Source organism: Ostrea edulis, chromosome 3, assembly GCF_947568905.1.
Source record: "Ostrea edulis chromosome 3, xbOstEdul1.1, whole genome shotgun sequence".
Taxonomy (NCBI): domain Eukaryota; kingdom Metazoa; phylum Mollusca; class Bivalvia; order Ostreida; family Ostreidae; genus Ostrea; species Ostrea edulis.
Genome location: NC_079166.1, coordinates 39,434,269 through 39,458,658, shown reverse-complemented (window position 1 = coordinate 39,458,658; position 24,390 = coordinate 39,434,269). Strand labels below are relative to the sequence as shown.

The window sequence follows — 24,390 nt, the reverse complement described above, 5'->3', positions numbered from 1 at the left end:
CTTAAAAAGAAAGATAATTATTTGAAAGTTCTCAAACCAGTAAATCCAAGAATATTCATACTTAGAATCCAATTTATTGAAAACTAATGAAAAAGTGCGGAATTCGTTTAATCAGTGTCCTCATTATAAATCGCTTTCATAAGTATACACATGCAGATGTTTAAGTAGCAATTAGTTCCTCGAAAAGAGTATTTCTCTCTGAAATAGAGTGGTTTTGATTATTTGAATTCCTCAACCTCATCAAGATAATTGAAAATCACATTATGTTTATGCACTCTACAAATCTTCTACATTCTAAGCCAACATTAAGACACGTTTATGTCCATTTGTTAAAAACAGATAACAAATGGGGTAACAGCAGGTATTTGATTCTTTGTCAAATATATTTTCTAACGCAGTATATAATTAGCAGGATGTTTTCGGTTCGACAAAATGTTTGAGTTGTGTATTACAGGATCTAGAACAATGAAGTGTTTACTAGTTAGTTACTTTATTTTCTTGAATGGTGCAATCGGTCTTCAATCTCTTATTGAAACCAATTCCTTGAATAAACCAGCGTTCTCCTCTAATACCACTTCCGGTAAAGTGTCTAGCATTTTACGGGATATTCTAAACCAAGAGAGCTTAGTGAGATTCTCAATGGTACAGAAAATGCAAGGTTTGATGATGAATGCCATAGACAATAAAAACAAAGTTCAAGTTTTGAAGAGGACCCTTACTGAGATAGCGGGGAAATTGCAGGCTATTGAGGCAAAAGATCAGAGACTAGAGAACGAAAATGATGATCTTAAACAAGCACTGCAGGAAGTCAACGACACCTTTAGTTATGACAGAAACCTCACAGAACAAAAATTCCAAAGCCTAAATGAAACAGAAATTTTTGTGCTAAGACAACTAATATCATCCCTCCAGAAAGCTAATGAACTACATTGTACGTTCTATGGAAAATACAGAAATAAAAGAACAGCTACTTGCCTTGAATTCAAAATACCTCAGTCTGTCACAGGAAAATGATGGTTTACATCGTCAATTGCGTCAGATAAACAATACATTAAATCAAAAAGAATCACAAAACGAGTTCAACTTGAGATTACGGATGATTGATGACAAACTACGGAACTTTTCGCTCTCAGTGAATGAAGAGATGGGGTTTATCCGTACCCTACAAAATTCATCCAATGAACAACTGCTAAAAATATCTTCAAAACTATCCTCAGGTAATCTTTTTGCATTGTTATTCTCTATAAAGTCATTTCCTTTCTGATTAAACTACTGATTATATTCGCACTTGCATCAAGATTCAATTTTACAACGTGCAATCTATTTACAATATTAAAGAGACGAAAGTAAACATTTCGAAACAAAAACGATATATCCATGTTAGTTATCATCGATAGATAGATATATTGATCAATATTGATTGATTGATTGATTGTATTTTGCTTAACGTCTCCCTCGAGAATTTTTACTCATATAGAGACCGGTGAAGGGCTTCAAATTTAGACCTTTGCTCGGCGCTTACGGCCATTCAGCAGTGAGGGTTTTTTAGCGTGCCACACCTATTGTGATACGGACATCCGTTTTTAAGGTCATCTCCGAGGACCCGTGACATTCACACCTGATGCCGAGCGTTTGGCAATGGAACTGTCACTACCTGTTTTAACGACTTAGGTCTGTCGCGACCGGGATTGGAACTCCGGCCTTCCGCATGCGAGACGAACGCTCTAACCTCTCGGTCACCGCGGCGGTGATTGGTCGATATAGTGTCATTATTTCACGTTTCTATTGCATTTGAGAATTATCAGACATCAAAAGTATTTCTGTGTGTTACTAACTCAGAGTAGTGTAATGACATTTCAAAATCACAAACGGTTAATTTTTGCAGAAAATGCTAATGCTCCTAATAGAAGTTGCATGGACATTTTACGCGATGACCCAAGAGCAAAAGATGGAGTGTATGAAATATCTTTGAATACTGAAATGAGATCTGTGTACTGTGACATGAGTACAGATGGAGGCGGTTGGACGGTGAGTTCAATTTAACTAATGTGGAAATCATTTAAAAGAAAATGTGGCCTAGGTTTTATGGTTTCTATGCTCATCAAAATTGGTACCGTATAAGTTTTACATTATGACCCCTGGGTCGAGGCCTCTGCTGGTGGACTGTTAGTCTCCGAGGGTCTCTACAGCCCAGTAGCTAAGTATTTCGTTACTAGCTTGAAAATACGGATGTATATTTAATTGCTGTTACAAAATTTAGAAATTCATTCCAAAATTAAGGATTATCTCCCTCACGCATAGCTCTTATCCTTAGACGAATTTGACTCCACTTTTTTGGCACATTGTTTTTTCCTATAATAGCTCTAAAACTTCATTGTTATTTCGGATTTCAAACATTTCGGTTGACCATTACTGAAGAGACATTATTTGTCGAAATGCCCATCTGGTGCATCAAAATTGGTACCTTATAAGTTTTACATCTTGCTTTTGTTAGGTAAACTTTACACTGTCCATATAAATAAGCAAGGAACATTATTACAAAATGCATGGTGAAAAGGTAAACAGTCATCAGTCTCCATACTTCCTATAAAGAAAACAAAATTAAGAGTAGGGCAAACACGAACCCCTGTGCACACCAGAACAGGTGCCTAGGAGGAGTAAGCATCCTATGCCTCGTTCACACGAAGAATTTAATTCGCATTAAACGTAAGTTAATGCGAATTAAATCTGAACCGCGTTCACACGGAGATTTTAATGCGCATTAGTTTACTTCGAATTAAAATTGACGTCGCGATTTAATGCTAATTAAATTTACTTCGCATTAGCTCCGTGTGAACGCTAAGCGAAGCTAATTTGAATTAAATGTAGACGCATGCGTAATGGCCAATTTGGGTCACATGCATCATACCCATGGTCAGCTATATATATTAATGTTAGTTTTATACGAAAAACTAAGCAAAATGATAATAATCACTAAAAACATGTACAAACAGCATGTCATTAGATAACGTCAGACGTAAATCTGTGCTCTGCATAGGCATACTGAGTAATACATGTGGAAGGAATTGTTTTTAAATACGACAACAATGTTTTAAAATAGTGATAATATGATTTTCTTTTTTACATTTTTTAAAACATATGCCGCTCATTGTTAATTTTTATACCATATGACGTCACAGTAGACTTATAATACGTATTAGTAATTAAAAATTACGTCATAACAGTAGTCAGCGGAATGGTGAAAAAGACGTTCCGAAGTTTTAAAATTGGGCCCATGAAGAAACAATAGATTGTCTAGATTGAATGCTGGTTGTCGGAGGAAATAACAAGCAATTTCTTGGGAACATATAAATAAACACGACAAAAAACTCCTTATGTGTAGATCAGAATTATGTATGTAGGCCTAAATTGTAAACATGTAGTATACTACATGTAGGCCTATATAGCGTTTTGAACAAAGAATTCTGTAAAGATCTACACAATATTCATTAAAATATCTATAAAAATAATTTTCAATAACATAGTCTATTCTTTAATTTATTTCGCGTACCCTTTAATAGAGATGCATACGAATTTAATGCGCATTAGTTTACTTCGCATTAAATATTACCGCCGTGTGAACGCTATTTAATTCGAATTAATTTAATGCGCATTATTTTACTTCGCATCAAATTTGATGCGAAGTAAATTTAATGCGCATCCGTGTGAACGAGGCTCTATGTTCACCGGTCACGCCCGCCTTGACCTTAAATTTTCATTAAACAAACGAAGAATTCCGTAGTCAAAATGGTAAATAAAGAATGGCTTAATAATTTATATGGAACATGTCAGACAGTATTCCGTCTTCCAACATGTTGTATTTTTTAGATTAGATTGTTATAACGACTATAAAATTTGCGAAATGCTGCTCTTAAACGAGACTGATGAAACCCCGTAACTTCCAATTATTTGTCTAAAACATGCCTTCCTTTAAAGACTGATCATACGAACATATGTTCTTGCGTATCTCCCTTATCGAATCAGTTGAGACACAGGCATCATATCCGTGTTTGCTTAGCTTTTGTATTCCTTACATAAGTTATGAGATTGATCACTGTTCGTTATCTTCACCTTTCATTGACACTCAGTTTGTTAAAAATAAATGATATAATTATTATTGTTACAGGTTTTAGTTAATCATGATATAGAAAAACAGTCATAAGACTAAATAGATGAACGAGTTCACTGAGTTTCTTTAAATAAAAAGATACGATATATTTACGTTTACTGTTTTACTACTTTGAATGTTGGTTAATTTTGTTTAGTTTTAACTGTCTTTTAAATTGCAAACAGAGGTATTGCTGTGGTTTCTATTTGTTTGATTTGAAGAGAAAGAAAACTCGTGGTTAAATGTGACGTCACAGTACACGGTTTACGTCGAGTGGTGTTATATTACCCGCGTCAAATGAATAGGCGGATCCTGTAGTTAGCTTCATACCCCCCCCCCCCTTTGATATTTAGATGTAACTGACCGTCTAGCGCAAGGGGACTTTCATAGATGATATACATTTTAAATGAAATATAATTTACTGTATCTAACGGAATTATGATTATCACTCGGGACACGTAAATGATCATTTCATGCTTCCCTCGGTCCAACGGTCACACTGTATATACATAAGTACAAGCTATAAGTATATATTCATAAAGTACTACTTGATAAATTAGCATTTAAACCTTACAGCTTGTACTTCCTTCGCAATTAAGTTATAACGCATACCTGTGTTACTGCACATCTCTATAAATACTCGTAACATTTGGACACTAATGTATTTTCAAACTGTGAACACCTCCTGTACCCCGACTTTAAGCCTAGGGAAAATGGTGTAAATAAATTTCAATATTCACTATATGGGTATACTAGTATATTCATTATACAAATTGTAATCATATAGTATTCTTATTTTCAATCTCTCTCGGAATAAAAGCATGCAAAAACATTTCTGTTTTCTCCAAATACGTGTATTCCTATGCAAAACTTTAAAATAGCAGTACTGGGCACGCCATGGCATTAAGAGGAATACGGTTTGTTCAAAGTTGGCATCACATTTACAAGAAAATAGTTACCATTTTATTCAATATATTGTGGACTAATATTCATGACACTTGAACATATTCTAAAAGATCTATCTAATGTGTATTTAAAGATCGTTTTAACCGATGGTGATGCCCCGTGGTCTTGGAATTTGAACGATCGAAACTGAACATTAATTTTTACATTTCCAATGTGTTTGCCTCTGATTTGCCTACAAACTGTAATGATAGCCATTTCCTCATTAACGCGATTCAATTGTGCACATTGCGTGTATGAATATTCATGAATATTGTGCGTCTATTTAAACGGATGTATATTTCAACAGAAATAAATGGGGAATATTGCTATTAAAAACGAATTTCGAATTTTTGAAAATACATGAGGGCACAAACTGCAACGCTTACGCCTGCATACTTCATGAACAGTGACGTGCTTCATAAACATTATGCCAGCTTACAGCGTTACTGTCCATACCCTCATGTGTTTTCAAAAATGAAATTTATTTCCTATATTTACATTCCATCGTCATTTCGGTTGGAAAATTCCCAGCCGTTGAAAATGTCTTACAATATCCATTTGCATACTCACATCCATAGTGTGCAGATTCATGAGGAAATGGCTGGTATTTCAATTTCTAACGATATCAAAGGCAAACAAATTGGAAATGTAAATACTTTTCAAATACATGTATGCACAACTATTCTTTCACATTCTTCTAATTATGAATAAGGATGCTATCATTGTTTCAAAAAGTCAGACATCCTGATATTTATAAACATAATTGCTGAGTTTCCTGTGTACCCAAGTAAAGTCGGCATGCTAACCGTTGTAAATCTGTAAAAATATCATTCAATTCAACAAATTGTAATTTACTAATTATATTGCAATATTTATTAGTTCCAATAAATGTTTGAAAACAACCACGGGTCTCGACTCAAATGTGTCAGTAACACGGGTTCAGATACATCCTACATATATCGGTTGATTACTTTTTACCAATACCAACAAATAGATTAAATATTCTTAAGGTTAGCATGTTTCGGGGGTTTCAACAGTCTCGTTTAAAGTCAGCCTTTCGCAAATACTATGGTCGATATAACGATCTAATTGTCAATACATGCTGTCGTTGGGTTAAATGCTGTCTGACGTGTTTCATACAAATTGTTTAGCCGTTCTTTGCACACTAGTTTTGGCTACAGAATGTTCCGTTTTGCCTGTTTGGGATATGGTGCTAACGGCGGGTGTGACCAGTGGACAAGGGATGCTTACTCCTCTAAAGGACCTAATCCCACTTCTGGTACATCCATGGATCCGTGTTTACCCATCTCTTAATTTTGTGTTTTTTATAGGAGTTATGAGATTAATCACTGTTCATTATCTTCCCTTTTCATGCAGTGATCATGACCTTCATTGTGTAAAGTTGGCAAACATGGTGCATGCCTTTTCAAGGATATTATATTCAGAATTGCAATGTTGAGGGTTCGTATGTAAGGAAAACATGAAGTCACTCTATTACGAGTTGTAGTACGTATTTTCCGGTATTAGTATCCTTATTATTGCCATATTATCATTATTAATCAAACATGTGTCAAACTAACAATGAAATATTTAATTCTTGAAGGTCATTCAACGAAGGCGGGATTTTTTTTTTTTTGGATTTTCGTCGAAATTGGACTGAGTATAAACAGGGATTTGGTGACCCTTCTAAAGAATACTGGATTGGTAAGAATTATGTTTCCACATATTTGAAGAGTGATGGAAAACTGTTTCAGATATTATGAATGTCATAACTAACAAGGATTAATTTTGTCGTGTGCCGAGGGTATCAGTATGCTAAAGTATTCGTGATAATCTATATATAAACTTGCCATCATAGAAAGAACACACAGGATAAAATTCAAATGCATATTCATAACAGATTCAAAGATCTAAGATCTAAAGTGTGACAGATGAATATACAGACCGACAGATGACGAACACAATATAATTACCAGGCATTGCTATACTTTACAAGTAGCGCAAGAATGATATAAATTATATTTTAAGCTGCCTAATCACTTTTCGTTGTCTCCGAGTTGTAACTTTGAAATGTAGATGAATTACTCTTCATGCGTTTGTTCATTTTATTACACGCCATGTACTTGCTCTGTGAGAGTTTACCCGAAATGACATTCGATATTTCAAAATGTTAAACAATACTGGGATTCAGTGATCTATATAATATCGTTTAACCATTTCGGATTTTGATATATGTTAGACGAATCAAAAAGTAGAAAAATAACAAAGAGTAGAAAAGGGGTATTTTAAGTCGTATTTTTTTAAAAGGACAAACAACACAATGGTCTTTTTGGTATTTCAAAAGATAGCTGTTGCCAAACTAAAACTAGAAAACCCTAAAGTTATCGCGGGTATGTAGTAAATGACTTAACAAAAAGGAGATCAAACAGTGTTGATTTGCTACCTAAAAATTTATACATCGATTAGTATAATTAAAGTTTTGGATGACTTCATTTATAATAGTAAGCACTATAATACTATAGTTAGGCATAGTGAAAAATGATAATTCAGTGCATCGATTTACTATGAAAAACAAAACGTTTCTAAACTTTCGTGAAAATTTCACATTTTGACCTATAAATAGAAAAGGTTCGTCAATTGGACTGCAGTTGTTATCATGCATGCTAGAAATCCCCGTGACCTTTGCCCTTTTCACTTCAACAGGGGTCATCTACATATACCATCAAATCCCATTTCTGATGCCTGTCAATAAAAACGTTTTAGAGATATCAAAGGTGCAACACATGGTCCACCGATCGAAAAATGATAATTCCTTGATACAAACAGTTTAGCATTATGTAACAATAGTCCAGCATCACCTGCATATGGTATTTATATCTCCCAACTTGGAGCTTGTTCTGCGTATGATTAGTTTTTAAATCGAGGCAGGCTACTTACAAACAAGTTGATGATGCAAGGGTTTCAACAGTCTCGTTTACAGTCAGCATTTCACAAATTATATGGTCGTTATAACGATCTAGTTTGCCAATACAACCTATCATTGGGTCAGATGCCGTCTAATATGTTTCATACCGATTGTTAAGCCGTTTTTGGTTCATTGCTTTTGACTACGGATAGCTCAGTTTACCTGATCAAGATATGGGACTCACGGCGAGTGTGACCGGTTGACAGGAAATGCTTACTCCTCCTAGGTACCTGATCCCATATTTGGTATATCCAGGAGTCCGTGTTTGCTCAACTCTATTTTGTATTGCTTATAGGAGTTTTGAAATTGATCACTGTTCGTTATCTTCACTGTTCATCAGGAAATTATACTTGCTTAAAGGACTATAACATGTCTAACCGATAAAAAAAAAATATTGTGAAATCAAATATTCCATGCTAATGGCGATTTATATTTGATGAATGAATCAAACAATAGATTTGCAATTACCTATTTAGAGGGATAATTGTAACCTTAAAATGTTTTAATTACATGTAGCATAAAATTTATTCGATCTAAACAGTTATTAATCTAAGTGTCAATAGGATTAGCCCTGCATAAGAATATGAATAATATTTTAAGAAACTTTACAAGTGAAACATATCCTAACTATACTCTCCAAATCCTTTATATAAATTCATACTGACCAATGCAGCTAGATAAAGTGTAATTTGCAAGAGAAAATTATTCTAATTGTTTAAAAAATCAAAAACTTCCAATAATATCACGCTGTGGGTCTTTACTATTGCTTCAGACAGGATATATATTAAATAGATAACTTGCATGTACCCCACACTCTTTCTCTCAAATTAGATAGCATCCCTATTGTAAACCACAGATCTTCACTTTCGCTACACATAATCTTGTCACATACGAGGCCTGTCCCAAAAAGTCGTAGACAATGTTAATAATTTTCGAAATACGCATCAAATCCAAGAGATTTTTTACATGAGAAAACTTTTACTTATTCTAAAAAATATATAAAATTTGAATTAAGTAATAAAAGAGATATATGGGATGTTACTTAATAAAAAGATATATATCTGCATTGCTGTCGCACGTACAAAAATAAGTAGTTATTTTCTTTGTACCACTGATTTAGATGAAAGCAAATAGTTTCGTATCAAAGATATCGCATTCAAATTTATATCGATGTAATCAATTATCTTTTTTGTTTAATATTCTGGTTTTATAACCAGAATGTTAGGGGGCATTAGTATTTAAATGACACAAGATATTTATGAAAGGAATGACATAACAACTGAAAATGGGAAGGCAATAAAAAAAGAAAATAAAAACCGCGAAATCCTGAAAGTAGATAACGTCATATAATGGACGAAGATGAAGTTAGTACACCGACAGCTATGATCATATTTTTTTATTTGCGTTTCATGTCATTATAAAAAAGATATTATCATAAACTTTGTAAACAAAATTCCAAATGACGCTCTTAAATTAAAAAAGAAAATTAATATTTTTCTAACAAATAAACGAGTTATTAACATTGTCTATGACTTTTTGGGACAACCATCGTATGTGCAAGGGGCCTCCGTGGCCGAGTGGTTAGAGCATCGCGCTCAAAACCACACGGTATCTCACCTCTGGTCGGCGCGGGTTGGAATCCCGCTCGCGCCGGTAAGTGAGATAGTTTCCCAGTTTACTTTCGGAAGGTCGGTGGTCTCTTCCCAGGTACATTGTATTTGGGTTCTGTCTTCCACCAACAAAAACTGGGCGCCACTATATAACTGGAAAAAAATTGTTGAATGTGGCGAAAAATATCAAAACAGTCAATCAATCGTACGTTCAAATAGCTAGTTAATAGTCACTTCTGGTTTGTAATCCACTAGTTATTAATGGTTTGCTGATGTACATGTATATTAATCAGGGAATGATGCGATAAACGCCTTGACTAGTACGAAAGACCAGGAGCTTCGGATTGTCCTCAGATCGTATAGAAGCGGTGAAAAGCATGCCCAATATTCAACATTTTATGTCGGCGACGAGGAAAGTAAATACAACCTCACTGTGTCTGGATACTCTGGAACTGTGGGTAAGATAACACGTTTCGCACCTGAAAGGAATTCAAGTGGATTTTTATATCATTTTATTTTATTGAAAATGTAATGCCCGTTTAGAGTATAAGCGTTTTAGTATGCACTGGTATAGGTCAATCTGATTAAAATCAGATCCTACGATCCGCTAACATAGTGAGCGGATCATACATGTAGGATCTGATTTTAATCAGATTGGGATATAGGTTACCAAACCCGTAACATGAGGTAATGAGAACTTTTCAACTCAAAACTGTTTGGAGGGAGTATTCGAGGTGAGGTATACATTGAATCAAACTTGAATAAATTCACCAACGACTAAGTCAATATATATTACATTCCAGCAGTTGTGTTGAATTTATTGTCTAAGCATAAGTTTCAGTGAATATTTCCATCAATCATATGCAGAGTAATTATTGATTAATCGCCTAAAGTACAAAATTAAAATATTTTCGACAGAGACGCACAATGGAAATGCTATAAATGCAGAAACACACATGGAAGTATTATAGATACAGGGTTCTCTCAACATCAATACATTGTACATGTAGCTAAGAGAAACGTCGATCAAGAAGCTCTAAATACGTATGATCTCTGATAATTCCAATTCAAGTGTATACAACTTTTCTATAGACAGCGTTTATCATTAAATGTAAATCAAAACCTTACAGTATATTTACAGTATATTTAACTGATATGGGAGTCGATCGCGTGTTTGATCCAACTAAAATATAAACAATCAACGTGATATTCAATGATGAAATTTGATATTTGCAGTCTACTTTATTTCAAAATATTTTTTCTAGATGACAGTCTGACCAGTCATAATGGAATGAGATTTTCTACGTACGACAACGATAATGACAAAGACTGTGCAAGACTTTTTCATGGAGGCTGGTGGTATAGTGACTGTGGTGATTCAGACCTGAACAGGAACTACGAAACCATATTTGGTTTTAGGGGAGCTATGGTCAATGCACGGGGAGGGGTTACATGGTTGCTAGGAACAGTGATGATGACACGACCCAAGAGTTCTTAAATATATTTTAATAAATTTTAGAAGTGCACAAAAAGACAGGTATAATCATATCAGCTAACACAATTGTGACACATATGAGGGGGAAACGATATTCTTTCTGTGCAATATAATTAGGAATACATGTACAATTATGCTTTACAAGTTGTGAGTGGTCATGATACCATATTTCCAATAATTATACTGAAAATGCATCTTCGAATATCAGACATGTTGATAATGATTTCTAAAGCAATGATTTGCAGTGTTCATTTCCCATCTCCGGTGTGTCCACGGATCCCTGTTCGTCCAATTCTCTATTTTGTATTGCTTATAGGAGTTATGAGATTGATCACTCCTCTTTATATTCACCTTTTTTAATATAATAACCTAAATTAGATACTGTAACAATGCAATATAGAATTATCTATTCTGAAGTAGTTCCAATTTTTCATATTTTCATGTGCAATATATGTTTGAAAAATCACTTTTTTCAATAAAAGTAACTTACTTCATAAAAAAGACTTTTTTAAGATTATGTAAGCGAGTATAATACAATTATATTATTAATACAATAATACAATTTATATTAGATCTATTGATCTTTTCGAGAAGACCAGCAGGAAAAACGGGAGTGGTATATTTTACAGACTAACATCCCACACTTTAATATCAACCATGATTACTAATTTTCAAATTCCACAAATTTCTAGGTCGAGTTCAGTCTGAATGAGGACGCCTCTCTAGAATCCCCATATGGAAGCCGTCTGAGCTGTACAATGGCATAATAAAGTACATGTACTACTTTCATACTGACATGGAAATGTAGAATTAGAATTAGTTATCCCACCTCTGGTGTGTCCAGGGGTCCGTGTTTGCCCAACTATCTATTTTGTATTGCTTATAGGAGTTATGAGATTGAACACTGTTCGTTATTTTCACCTTTCAAGAAAAGATGAAGATAACGAACAGTGATCAATTTTATAACTCCTACAAGCAATACAGAATAAAGAGTTGGACAAACACGGACCCCTGTACATACAAGAGGTGGGATCAGGTGTCTAGGAGGATTAAGCAATCCCTGCTAATTCTGACCTAGTTTATTCATGGGATACTCTAAATTGATTCATTTAATATGAAACTTTCTTAGGAATTCAAACATTGTATATAATGACAAGGGACCTCCGTTCTTAGGGTTATATCCGAATGACCCAAGGCTCTCACTTCTAAATGCCGAGCATTCGACAAAGGACCAATAACTACCTAAGGGCGCGTTTGATTGGGGAGAATTGAGTAACTCTAGAGTGATGACTGTACATACCGAGAGGCTAGCTTCCTTAAATGTATATAAAACAACAACTGTTAATCTAGTGTCGTTTTTAACAATGGCGTTTGATTTTAAAAGGATAATTTATTTAAATGTGGTAGTTCATTTTAATACCAAGAAATATTTAATTTCTATTACATGAATATATATTGCATGTACATGCAGTCCTAAAATAGTGTAAATATCATCAGAATTAACCAAACGTAGACCGTACATAATATAATCCACCCCAACAATTTATTTTATCTACAATATATATTGGAATCAAAACATACATCTAGGAATTGCTTACTACAACGAGTGCACGAATGAGAATAATGGCATTACATTTTGATGCAAATGTCCTTAAAGTTGTAGTCGAAGCACTCGTGTGTTGTTTGTGATGGAATTTAGGGCTTAGGTGACATATAAAGTAACCATAATTCTGTATTAACCCCCCCCCCCCAGGAGCTGACTGGATTGATGGCCTTGCGAAGTCGGTATTGGGTGTCATAATCAAACCAACTTACTGCCCCTCTTGCTGCCCCTAACCGTACTGTATGGATGTACTTTAATAACTCAGATGATTCAGCAGGGTGTGAGGCCAGAAATATTGATGCAAATGTTACCATTACATCACTCCATTTATCAATGCAGTCAATCTTTTGATAGCCTCTTTGGTGATTATCTCCCCTACACTAGTGAGTACCAAGTTTCTTTGACTTGTATTAGCACCATGACCCCCAGCAGATGTGATGAGAGATTGAAGTTCGATAAATTTCCCTTGCACTATATTGTGCCTAACTGACTCACTAACATGCATGCGTAAATTATGCACTGATTGCATAGGTACAACATCATTACCTTCTGCTGGCTGCTGTACCCCTGGTGGGCTCTGCTGTGAGGGAAGCGAAATTATCTGTATATGCTGCTGTGGAATATGTAGATTTTGTAGGTCCTCTGTACCCTGCAGCGGGGCAAGTAAACTTGACTGGGAATGAGAAGGGTACTGTGGGGTTTCCATCGGTTGTTGACTTTGACCCTCAGCAGGTTGTGGATCAGGCGGTGGCAAGGCTTGGCCATCTTGCCGTCTCCCCCTTTTGGGTAGTTGGTCTGATGTCTGTCGTTTGCGTGGCCTGACAGTTGACTGCCTTGTGCAATGATTCCCTCAATGAAAATTTAACTCATTTAAATCATACTGTAGAATCATTTAAATTCGTGGGGGCCAATTTTCGTGGATTGCTGAATTTTTACGGGTTCGTCGGGATGTAATTTCGTGGATTTATATATTTGTAAGATTCTTGTATACTAGTTGTCTATATTCGTTGAGGATGTAAATTCGTGGGTAAGGAGTACCCACGAATTCCATGAAAATTGAGCCACCATCAATTCTAATGATTCCACAGTATGCATGTACCTACATAAATCGGTAAATGAAGATCGACGAATACAGATCTCTAGCTTTTCGGTCTGGAGTAATGCATATTGCTTTCTCGAAATAATTGACCGAAATCCCGTAACTGCTAGCGACTATGTATATACTTGGTAAATTTCGATTACCAGAGAAACAGATATAACATAATATCTAGTCTAGGTCACTGCACCAGCTTATTAATTGAAACAAGATGACTAGGCATGCAAAGGTAAAAATACTCCAGTAGCTACAAATTTCGCATCTCAATCCCGATTTGAATTTATGACGTCAGTCGCCAAGTCATGCGAGTGTAGCTCGCGCGTAAATATCGTGTGAAGACCACGATATAACCATTGCATTGCAAAGAAATTTCAGTCTGACTAAAGCCAGTCGATATTAATTCACTTCTTGTAGGGATAATTTTATAATTAATATATCTGTAATAGTTTGGATGCGAACAAAAGGTATTAATAAATTCCTTTTTAATTTGTACCATACCCCCCCCCCCCCCGATTGAAATTGGTTATCAGTCATAAAAATAATTAATTCGAATCGTTTTCCATTGTACGTACTTTTTTGTTGTATCAGAATGTCTAGAAAATTGAACAATCAATGTTTGATCAATTAAAAAAAAGTCAAAAATATAATGAAGAAACTACATGTAGCATGGCCGGTGATCATAGACACATGTAATATTAGACAAAAAATACGATGCCATCGTTACATCTTATGCGCTGAAATGTGACAAATAAATCAATTAAACACAAGATAAAACTGTGCTAAACCTTTGAGGTTTTGCGTATTTGAAAATTCAGATATTTTAAATACAAATTCTTATGAAATACGGGAACACCAACCTGTGTGTAGCAGTTATAAATAGAAAAGGTTGATTTAATCCGGGGCACTTAATTTATATATGTCCAAGGGAAGTAATTGGAGAGCAATGAAAGACAACTCAAATGGTTTGCAGCCTTCGATAACAGCATCTTATGTGAACATGCGTATCACATAGATGCCAATTTGATCTAGTGTCGTTTTTAACAATGGTGTTTGATTTTAAAATGACAATCTATTCAAATGTGGTACATTTGTAGTTCATTTTAATACCAAGAAATATTTAATTTCTATTACATGAATATATATTGCATGTACATTTAGTCCTAAAATAGTGTAAATATCATCAGAATTAACCAAACGTAGATGGTACATAATATAATTCACCACAACAATTTACTTTATATGCCATATATATTGAAATCAAAACATACATCTAGTCATTGCTTGGTTACTAAACAACATGATAGATTAACAACAGACATATACTACAAGAGTACGGATACACATCAATATCTTCACTTTGGATCATCTCATCCCAGACACACAAAGCATTCTATTCCGTACAACCTAGCTAGGAGGATATACGCCATAGTCAGTGATGAACAAACAAGAAAATAGCGTTTACATCAGCTTGAAATTTACTTGATAGAACAACATTACCCTAGAAACATAATTAAAGATGGAATAAAGAAATCCAAGGCGCTTAACAGAGAAGAACTTATCAACCCGCCTCCACGAAACCATGTAGATTCCAAAATATTACCATTTGTAACCACCCATAACCCAAAAACCTGAATATGACTCCTGTGGTTCATCAACTTAATAATATTCTGAAATGAGATGAAAAAGTGACACATGTCCTCCGAAATTACAAATTCATTAACAGTAAAGACAACCAAAAATATCTGTAGAATATTATGTCAATCCAAATTTCATAGAAAATCCGATTCCTGAATTAATAAATGCAAAGATCCGCGGTGTGGAACTTGTCCATATATAAAGGAGGGACAAACTTTCAATTTCAACGTGAATGCGGATATGTCTTGTGGCTCGAAGAATTTAATATATGTTATTACATGTAGCGGATGTAGACAAATCTACATCGGAGAGACAGGAACAACTCTTAGAGCCAGAATTCGTGTACATAAGTAACACATTCAAGTACCGGAATATCGTAAAATAAAACTGAGTGAACATTTAGACGTGTGTGGAAATGGACATTTTAACGTTTTTCCTTTTTACAAACTTTTCACGGACAATTTAGTGGAAAGGAGAGAAAAGGAAAAATATTTCATTCGCTCATTTAGACCTACGCTTAATAGGTTAATGTAAATTCTTTGTATTACGTCACAATAATACGCTCAAAATGACTCCCTCTGTATTGTGACGTCATTATATTGTTATAGTCATAACAACATAATTTGTTTTGAAAATGTAAAACGTCTGAAGATTTTTTAAAAATGAAAGCGCTTACGTTTTACAACGTGTTGTCATATTTTATTTAATATTTTTACCTATTGATTACAGGACACTGCTCAAGGCAATTTTTCACGTTTATATATATATATATATATAGAGAGAGAGAGAGAGAGAGAGAGAGAGAGAGAGAGAGAGAGAGAGAGAGATTTAGTAAGTTGTTGGACATTATATTAAAACCACTGTGCAATGAAGTCAACAGTTTTATCCGTGATGATTTAGATTTCTTACGACACTTACCTGATAAGTTAAACGAGAACGCAATATTAGTAACGTTTGATGTTGTTAATTTATATACTAATATTACTTGTCCACTAGGACTTCAAGCACTAGAATATTGGATAGATAAACACCCAGAACAAATAGATGAACGTTTTTCTAAAGACCTTATGTTAGAGGCAGCAGCACTTGTACTACAAAACAATGTTTTTACATTCAACAACAAATACTATCTTCAAAATAAAGGTACCTCAATGGGAACCAAAATGGCTCCAACATATGCCACACTTACACTCGGCTATTTAGAGGACTTACTATATCAAAAAGTTAAAGAATCATTTGATGAACAATTCGGTCTATATATAAGACAAAGTTGGAAAATACACTTGGATGATTGCTTCACTATTTGGAACAAAGACATTACGGATTTGAAAAAAATTAAGAACATTCTAAACGAATTGGATATCAATTTGAAATTCACAATGGATTTCGGATTTCAAACATTTCGGTTGAGCATCACTGAAGAGACATTATTTGTCGAAATGCGCATCTGGTGCATCAAAATTGGTACCGTATAAGTTTAACATTACAGTACATCTTGTATACCATTCCTGGATGTTTCTGTTATCAAAAAGGAGGATAAAATAATTAAAGATATTTTTTACAAACACACGGACACTCACCAGTATTTACACTTTTCGTCCTCGCATCCAAGACACACAAAACGCGCCATACCTTACAACCTCGCCGGAAGAATATGTACCATCGTTAGCGAAGAACCTACTAGAGAACAACGTTTAGGGGAATTATAGTTATTTACAAAAACATAATTATCCAATCAAACTTATAAACCACAGAATCAAGAAAGCCAAAGAACTCAATAGAGAAAATCTTATCAATACGTGCTTCATACCGATTGTTAAGCCGTTCTTGGCACACTGATTTGACTGCAGATAACTCCGTTTACCTGATCAGGATATGGGGCTCATGGCGGATGTGACCGGTCAACAGGGGATGCTTACTCCTCCTAGGCACCTGACCCAACCTCTGGTGTGTCCAGGGGTCCGTGTTTGCCCAACTATCTATTTTGTATTGCTTGTAGGAGTTATGAGATTGATCACTGTTCGTTATCTTCACCATGCATATTTAACATTCTGCGAGGACCATCGATATTCAATCATCAACTCTTACATCATGATTTACACTTTCTCTGCGTATGATCAGTTTTGAATCGAGGGATGATACTGATTACAAAGAACTTGATGTTACAGAGCTTTCAACAGTCTTGGTTTAAGTCAGCATTTCCCAAAATAGATGGTCGTTATAACGGTCTAGTTTCCAATACAACGTGTCATTGGATCAAATGCTATCTAACATGTTTCAAACCAATTGTTAACATTACTTCAAAACACCACACTCAAGTGAATATCTCAGTGATGAAAACAATGTTTCGATTGATGGACCTTTTAAATTCTTTATTCTGTTTTCAAGCCTCCTGAATTTGTTGTAACACCTGATAATACACATCATCATTTAGTGAATGTGTTGTTCACCTAGATGTACAAATAACATGTGCAGACTATGTCACAAACAGTTATATTAAACATATGATTTTACATTGTGTTCTATACAAGACATTCCTATATCCAACAGACGCACAAATCGCTGTCCAGAGATCGGGTGTATGTGGTTCTGACGTCAAGTTCTGTAAGGATGGTGCCATTGGTCCATTTAAAGTCACTAATCCGATACTGCTTGGCCATGAAATCAGTGGCATTATCACTAAATTGGGAGAAGGTGTTAACATCTCAAAATAGGTAAAGCTATGTGAGGAGGCACAATCTAGTCCAAAATATATCCGTATCTTGAGAAATTCAAATTATTCGCGGATTCATATCCGAGGGCCGAAGTCAGTGTAATGCAAGGTTATTCTCATCTATATTCATTTGAATTGCAGACGCAGGATTATACGAACGTTTTGTTTGAAAATACAGCCTGTCGTTTTGGTCGAATGTTTTCTGGTGTATTCATATTAATTTTAGGTCATTCTTCTCATACTATTTTGACTACGGATTTTGTATTATTCATAAAATAGATGAAATTGATCAATGATCGCTATCCTTACCTTTTTCATAACAAATCACGACTGATCGTAACACCGTGGTTAGGAAATCCACGAGGAAACAACCTGAAAGTCACGCATATGTTTCTTGATCTAGTCGGACATGTCAAACACAAGACACTAAACATAGGTGGTGATTGTTCTTTCATTTAGTGCTTGCATTAGAATTTAAAGTCATGGGTTTTTCGGATAGGACCTTAATAACGACGATTCAGTGTCAATAATGGCGTTAGCACGACACAAAACTCTCACTACTACGACACTGAGCGCCAAGCATTCCTCAAAATTATTGGTACTTCATCTACAGTTGTTAACATTCTCTATGGTAAAAAAAATATCGAACCAGATGTAAAAAGCAAACATTTTGTTATTATTATAAGAAAACAAAGTTTATTAAACATTTGTTGAACAAAGTCAAATAGCCAACTAATTGGTATAGCCTCAAAAGATGACTAATTATCCTGTATGTAATACCTCATGTTGTTGATTCTGAATTATGCCGACTTCAGGAGACCGTGTTGCTGTGGACCCCCATATCTCCTGCAGGATGTGCGAGTTCTGCAAGTCGGGCCGCTATAACATGTGTCCAAGCACGTCTTTCCTGGCCACACCCCCTTATGACGGGGCGCTGACTAGATACTTCGTACATACCGCAGATTTCATTTTTAAGTATGATCATATGTACTTCTTAGAGTTTTTGCAAATGTTTCATTTAGACGCTCTATCGCAACACGTGAATTCGACTCAAAATAGAAAGAACTTAACATCTGTTTACTTTCGAATATGAACCTTTAGTTTTTTACATTCATGTTTTCTGTGAAAGTACACTAATATTAAAATATTCACTAGTTAATGTATTTGTTACATTAGCTGTTGTCCTACTCTATCCATGAATTGTTAAATTGTCTAAACCGAACAAAGATCATAGAAAATATTGGTTACAGTAATTATGAACGAAGATCATTTGCAACTCATCGAGGATTCAAAACGATTTATATGTACATGTGTGTACAAGTAATTCCGCGTTTATTCGTTTGATAGGCTTCCTGAAAACGTTAATTTTGATGAGGGTGCATTTGTGGAACCCCTTTCCGTTGGTCTCCACGCATGTCGCAGAGCAGGGGTCACTCTGGGTCACAAAATTCTAGTAACAGGAGCAGGCCCCATCGGACTCTGTGTCATACTGATCGCTAAGGCGCTGGGTGTCACCGCAGTCTGCATAACAGGTATAACATTAGATCATATGTAGCAATATAAATTCTAAATTCCACGCATATGTGGAATTGCATTTCGTAATAAACTGTCAAACCCAATACCACTTTAAAGGAAAAATCTTAGAATTGTTTGTCTTATAGATATAGACGCCTCCCGTCTGGAGTTTGCTAAGAAATTCGGTGTCACTCACACACTTCTGGTGAAGCCTGGTGACAAAGAGGAGGATTTGGCTTTCAAAGTGGCAGATCTTCTAGGAGTGATGCCAGACAGGACCATTGAATGTAGCGGGGCAGAGTTCGCTGTCAACCTTGGCATTCATGTAAATATGGAAGCTGTGCAAAGTGGATATTTTTTTTTCCACATAATTATCTGAAGTGGAACATTCACATCTCCTTTCTGTTGTGTCTGTAGGCAACAAAACAAGGCGGCCAAGTTGTGCTAATAGGTGTGGGACAGTCGACCATTTCATTTCCAGTTTTGACCGCACTTACCAAAGAAATAGATGTGAAAACTTCATTCCGCTACGTTAACACGTAAGTGTGTAAAAGCATCAAATTCTTTGAAAGTTATGACTTTTTTTAAAATTTTGTTAATATCAAATTCTATCGTGATTTATATTATTGAAATGCAGTACTGATTTTTGTGTCTATGCGCCGTTGAGAAGCTTAGGTAGAACCAATTTGCATGTATCATTACATCAAGATAGATAGAGAGGGAGAAACTGCCTTCAAGATTAACAACCAAATACTTTGGGATTTAACTACAATTAAAATGAAAATAGGGAAAGTCTCCAACATCGATAATAACGTTTACCAAAATCCCTACATTTGTTGCAGAAAATAGTTTTACACATTTGTATCAAAAGTCTTCTTAATGTTTCAATCGAATTAAACACGCCGCTATTCGATATATTTCGGGTGAAATTGTACGTTACATGCTATTCTAGCAGCACTTTTCTCATGCATTCTTTTTGAAAACCTTCCATTTGCATATTGATATCATCACATGTGGCAAAATGCTGCGAATGTAGCAGCTTTTATATGAAAAGTGAAGATAACAAACAGTGATCAATCTCATAACTCCTATAAGCAATACAAAATAGACAGTTGGTCAAACACGGACCCCTGGATATACCAGAGGTGGGATCAGGTGCCTAGGAGCATCTCATGTCGACCGGTCACACCCGCCGTGAGCCCTATATCTTCACCAGGTAAACGGAGTCATCTGTGCAGTCAAAATCAGTGTGCCAAGAACGACCTAACAATCGGTATGAAACACATCAGACAGCATTTTACCCAATGATAGGTTGTATTGGCAAACTATATCGTTATAACGACCATAACATTTGCGAAATGCTGATTTTAAACGTGACTGTTGGAACCCTTGCACCATCAACTTGTATGTCAGCAGGCTGCTTTGATTTAAAGACTGACCATAAGCAAAACAAACTTTTGTGTATGGAATTAGTTGAGGGATACGAGCGTATATGGTGCGTTTTATCTTTCATTAAGCACAAACATAGCAAGATGTAACGGCGTACCCTTATCATCTTTATGTTGATAAAGTGTCAATGTAAGATAAATAATCAAGGTTATGAACCTAGGCTAAGCTACTTTTACTATGTATTTCATATTTTGTTTACAAGTAATGAACATTCGATACATAGATATGATGTACTCAGCCTGTCGATACACGTAGTGTGCCATGGATCTCATAAAGAATTGAGTTTTAAAAAGATTTTCTTGTTTTAATTGAATAATTAGATACATCTATAACGGATTGTTTACGCATTTCGTAATTGATATTCGAGTTCAATTCGAGGATTTTTGCCAAAGAATTTACAAAGGTGATTAATACTTCGATAATTCCAATGATATTTTTATTGTAGTTGGCCCACAGTAATAGATATGCTGTCCTGCGGTAAAATTGATGTTAAGCCGATGATTACACACAGATATACCCTGGAACAATCTCTGGAGGCTTTCGAGATGACCAAAAGTGGACAGGGCGTGAAGGTCATGATCGACTGCGGACACTGAGGTCATTTGTTCCAGTTTGCCATTATAGGACCGCACTCCTAGATATTTAATCGGATTTCATCTACTGCCGAATCAAAGTCAAATGAATACCATTTGCTTTACTGTGTTACTCTAATAAAAGTATGCTAATAAATACTGGTATTTTATGGTTATTTTAAAATATGCAGTACCTGACGAAATACAGTACGTAAAATGACTGCTGAATAAAACTTCGGCAAACATGCCCGCTGCTTGAAATGTTTTTAAGCTAAAATAAAATGATATTATCCTGTCTTATTAGTACTTGGTTAATTAGATTTTTGCCTTCATTACAGCTCCTACCTCTGTAGAAATGCATCTATGCAATTGTCTAATCATCTTCGAAATCGATTGAGGACCACATGTCCTTAACAAGGCGAACAGGTCATCGCAATTTCTGATTTCATCTAGGCGGTGCCATAGAGGAATATTGATTTTTCTCCATATATTTTTAATACCGTTAATGTAAAGTGATTAACTAGGTGGGTATATTGTTTGTCGCTTTTTATGCAGCAATATCTCTAAATTGATATACAGGACAATTATATTTCTTTAAAATACATAGACTCGAATGAAACTCCTTCCCGACAAATAGCCATCTAGAACTTCTATATATTTCTTAACGTTTATATGTCCTCCGAATTCGGATAATGTTTCAATGTTATTAAATCACAGAAACTCTGAGAACTCTACTGATATCCCTGATGGGGAGATTGACTGCAGTGTATTCTGAGAGTCAGTGTGATCTCGTGATCTCTCTCTCTCTCTCTCTCTCTCTCTCTCTCTCTCTCTCTCTCCAGACACAATTTTCTTTTATGCCGAAAACAACCATCATTTTATCATTGAAGTTGACATGACACCATTTCTCCCACTAACTCTCCTAGGTTTGAACGACACTACGAAGTTTCAGCAGTATTTTTTTTGTAACTGAGCACTGTCGGTATTGCTGCTCCTTTATAACATCATAAGGTCTTTTAGCAATGCCCTGTGGTATTGATTCATTAAATTTATTAGCTTAAACTGAAAGAGTTTGTTCTCGGTATATCGTCAACAACCTTCACAAGAAAGATAATCTTTTCTAACCGCCAATCGATTTCTTCCTGGTATTTCTCTGATTACAACAGAAACCCTTTCACTTTAACATTGAACAACCTTCTGAGCGATATTTAGATTTATTCCAATAATTTCTGAAGTTTTCTGTCTTCCCATTGCATCCACATTCATTTTATAATCCTATACGTCTGCTCTATTGACAGGTATTTCCCTCTCAAGACCATTTTGTGTGACATACGTGTTCATGCTAATGGTAGATATACAGATCTAGAGCTTCCATTATTCGTAACGACAGATACCACGCCCATCTATGGATGCATATAGTTGTCCAAATTTCTTACCGTACAACTGCATTGTCATTTGGTGTATGTTATGAAGTATACTGAATACATTTCATCTACATCTGCAACCACCTGTCTTTAATTGATCATTTATGTTTTTATGATGGATATTTCACTTACAATTTAGACTAAGATTCTATGGGACAATGATATCAAAATTCAACCCATTTTCCAAAGAAAGGCTCCTCAAAATAATTCAGATGAGATGTGGTCTTCTCCATTGTATGAAAAAGGTGAAGATAACAAACAGTGATCAATCTTATAACTCCTATAAAGAACACAAAATTAAGACTAAGATAACACAAATCCATGGATATACCAAAGGTGGGATCATATACTTAAAAAGAATAAGCATCAAAAGTATTTTTTTAAAAATGAAATAAAAATAAAAGCAACTGGGATCTTCGCTTGCAGTACTTGAAATCATTAACTCCTATAAACTGAAATCAAATGATATTTTGTTGAGAGAAAAAACCAAGTATTTGGATATATCTATTTATGTATCTATCTAAGTGCTATTAGTTTCGTTTAATTCATGACTATGGAATCTGACAGGGTTAAGCTCTTCCTCGTGTTACTATTTCTATTTTGACTATGAAATCTGACAGGGTTAAGCTCTTCCTCGCGTTACTATTTCTATTTTGACTATGGAATCTGACAGGGTTAAGCTCTTCCTCGTGTTACTATTTCTATTTTGACTATGGAATCTGACAGGGTTCTTCCTCGTGTTACTATTTCTATTTTGACTATGGAATCTGACAGGGTTAAGCTCTTCCTCGTGTTACTATTTCTATTTTGACTATGAAATCTGACAGGGTTAAGCTCTTCCTCGTGTTACTATTTCTATTTTGATCAATGATTCTAGAGGATGAACCCATATAATTTCCTGTCCAGTTTTCTTTACATTATCATTTATTCATAACATCATTTGAAATACGAGATTTTATATTAATATTCAGCATATGTAAAAAAAAAAAAAAAAAAAACACTTTTAAAACAACGATCTAAGGATGCTACACTGTAAAACTATAATAAATCAAAGTTATGTATCAATAAGAATATGCAAGTGCAGATAACGAACAGTGATTAATCTCGTGGGTATCACAAAGAATACAAAATAAAGAAGTTAAAGGGCAAATACGGATCTCTGAGCAAATTAGAGGTAGATGAGGTGCCTAGAGGGGCTCGACATACCCTATTGACCGGATA

At 35.1% G+C, this 24,390-nt stretch overlaps 1 protein-coding gene and 1 pseudogene across 1 annotated transcript; both read left to right on the top strand.

Moving 5' to 3' along the window:
• The first annotated feature begins 1,897 nt into the window (after positions 1 to 1,897).
• On the top strand, positions 1,898 to 11,638 carry LOC130053427 (ficolin-1-like). Its single transcript, XM_056160685.1, has 4 exons — positions 1,898 to 2,028; positions 6,696 to 6,796; positions 9,961 to 10,125; positions 10,933 to 11,638. The coding sequence occupies exons 1-4, from the start codon at positions 2,012 to 2,014 to the stop codon at positions 11,163 to 11,165; spliced, it is 516 nt and encodes a 171-aa protein (XP_056016660.1). The 5' UTR covers positions 1,898 to 2,011; the 3' UTR covers positions 11,166 to 11,638.
• A 6,362-nt stretch (positions 11,639 to 18,000) lies between these two features.
• Positions 18,001 to 21,904, top strand: LOC130053550 (sorbitol dehydrogenase-like; annotated as a pseudogene).
• The last annotated feature ends 2,486 nt before the right edge of the window (positions 21,905 to 24,390 follow it).

Coding starts and splice junctions, on each gene's coding strand:
- LOC130053427 (XM_056160685.1), top strand. Junction 6,797..9,960: donor TTCTAAAGAATACTGGATTG/GTAAGAATTATG, acceptor TATATTAATCAG/GGAATGATGCGATAAACGCC. Junction 10,126..10,932: donor TGGATACTCTGGAACTGTGG/GTAAGATAACAC, acceptor TATTTTTTCTAG/ATGACAGTCTGACCAGTCAT.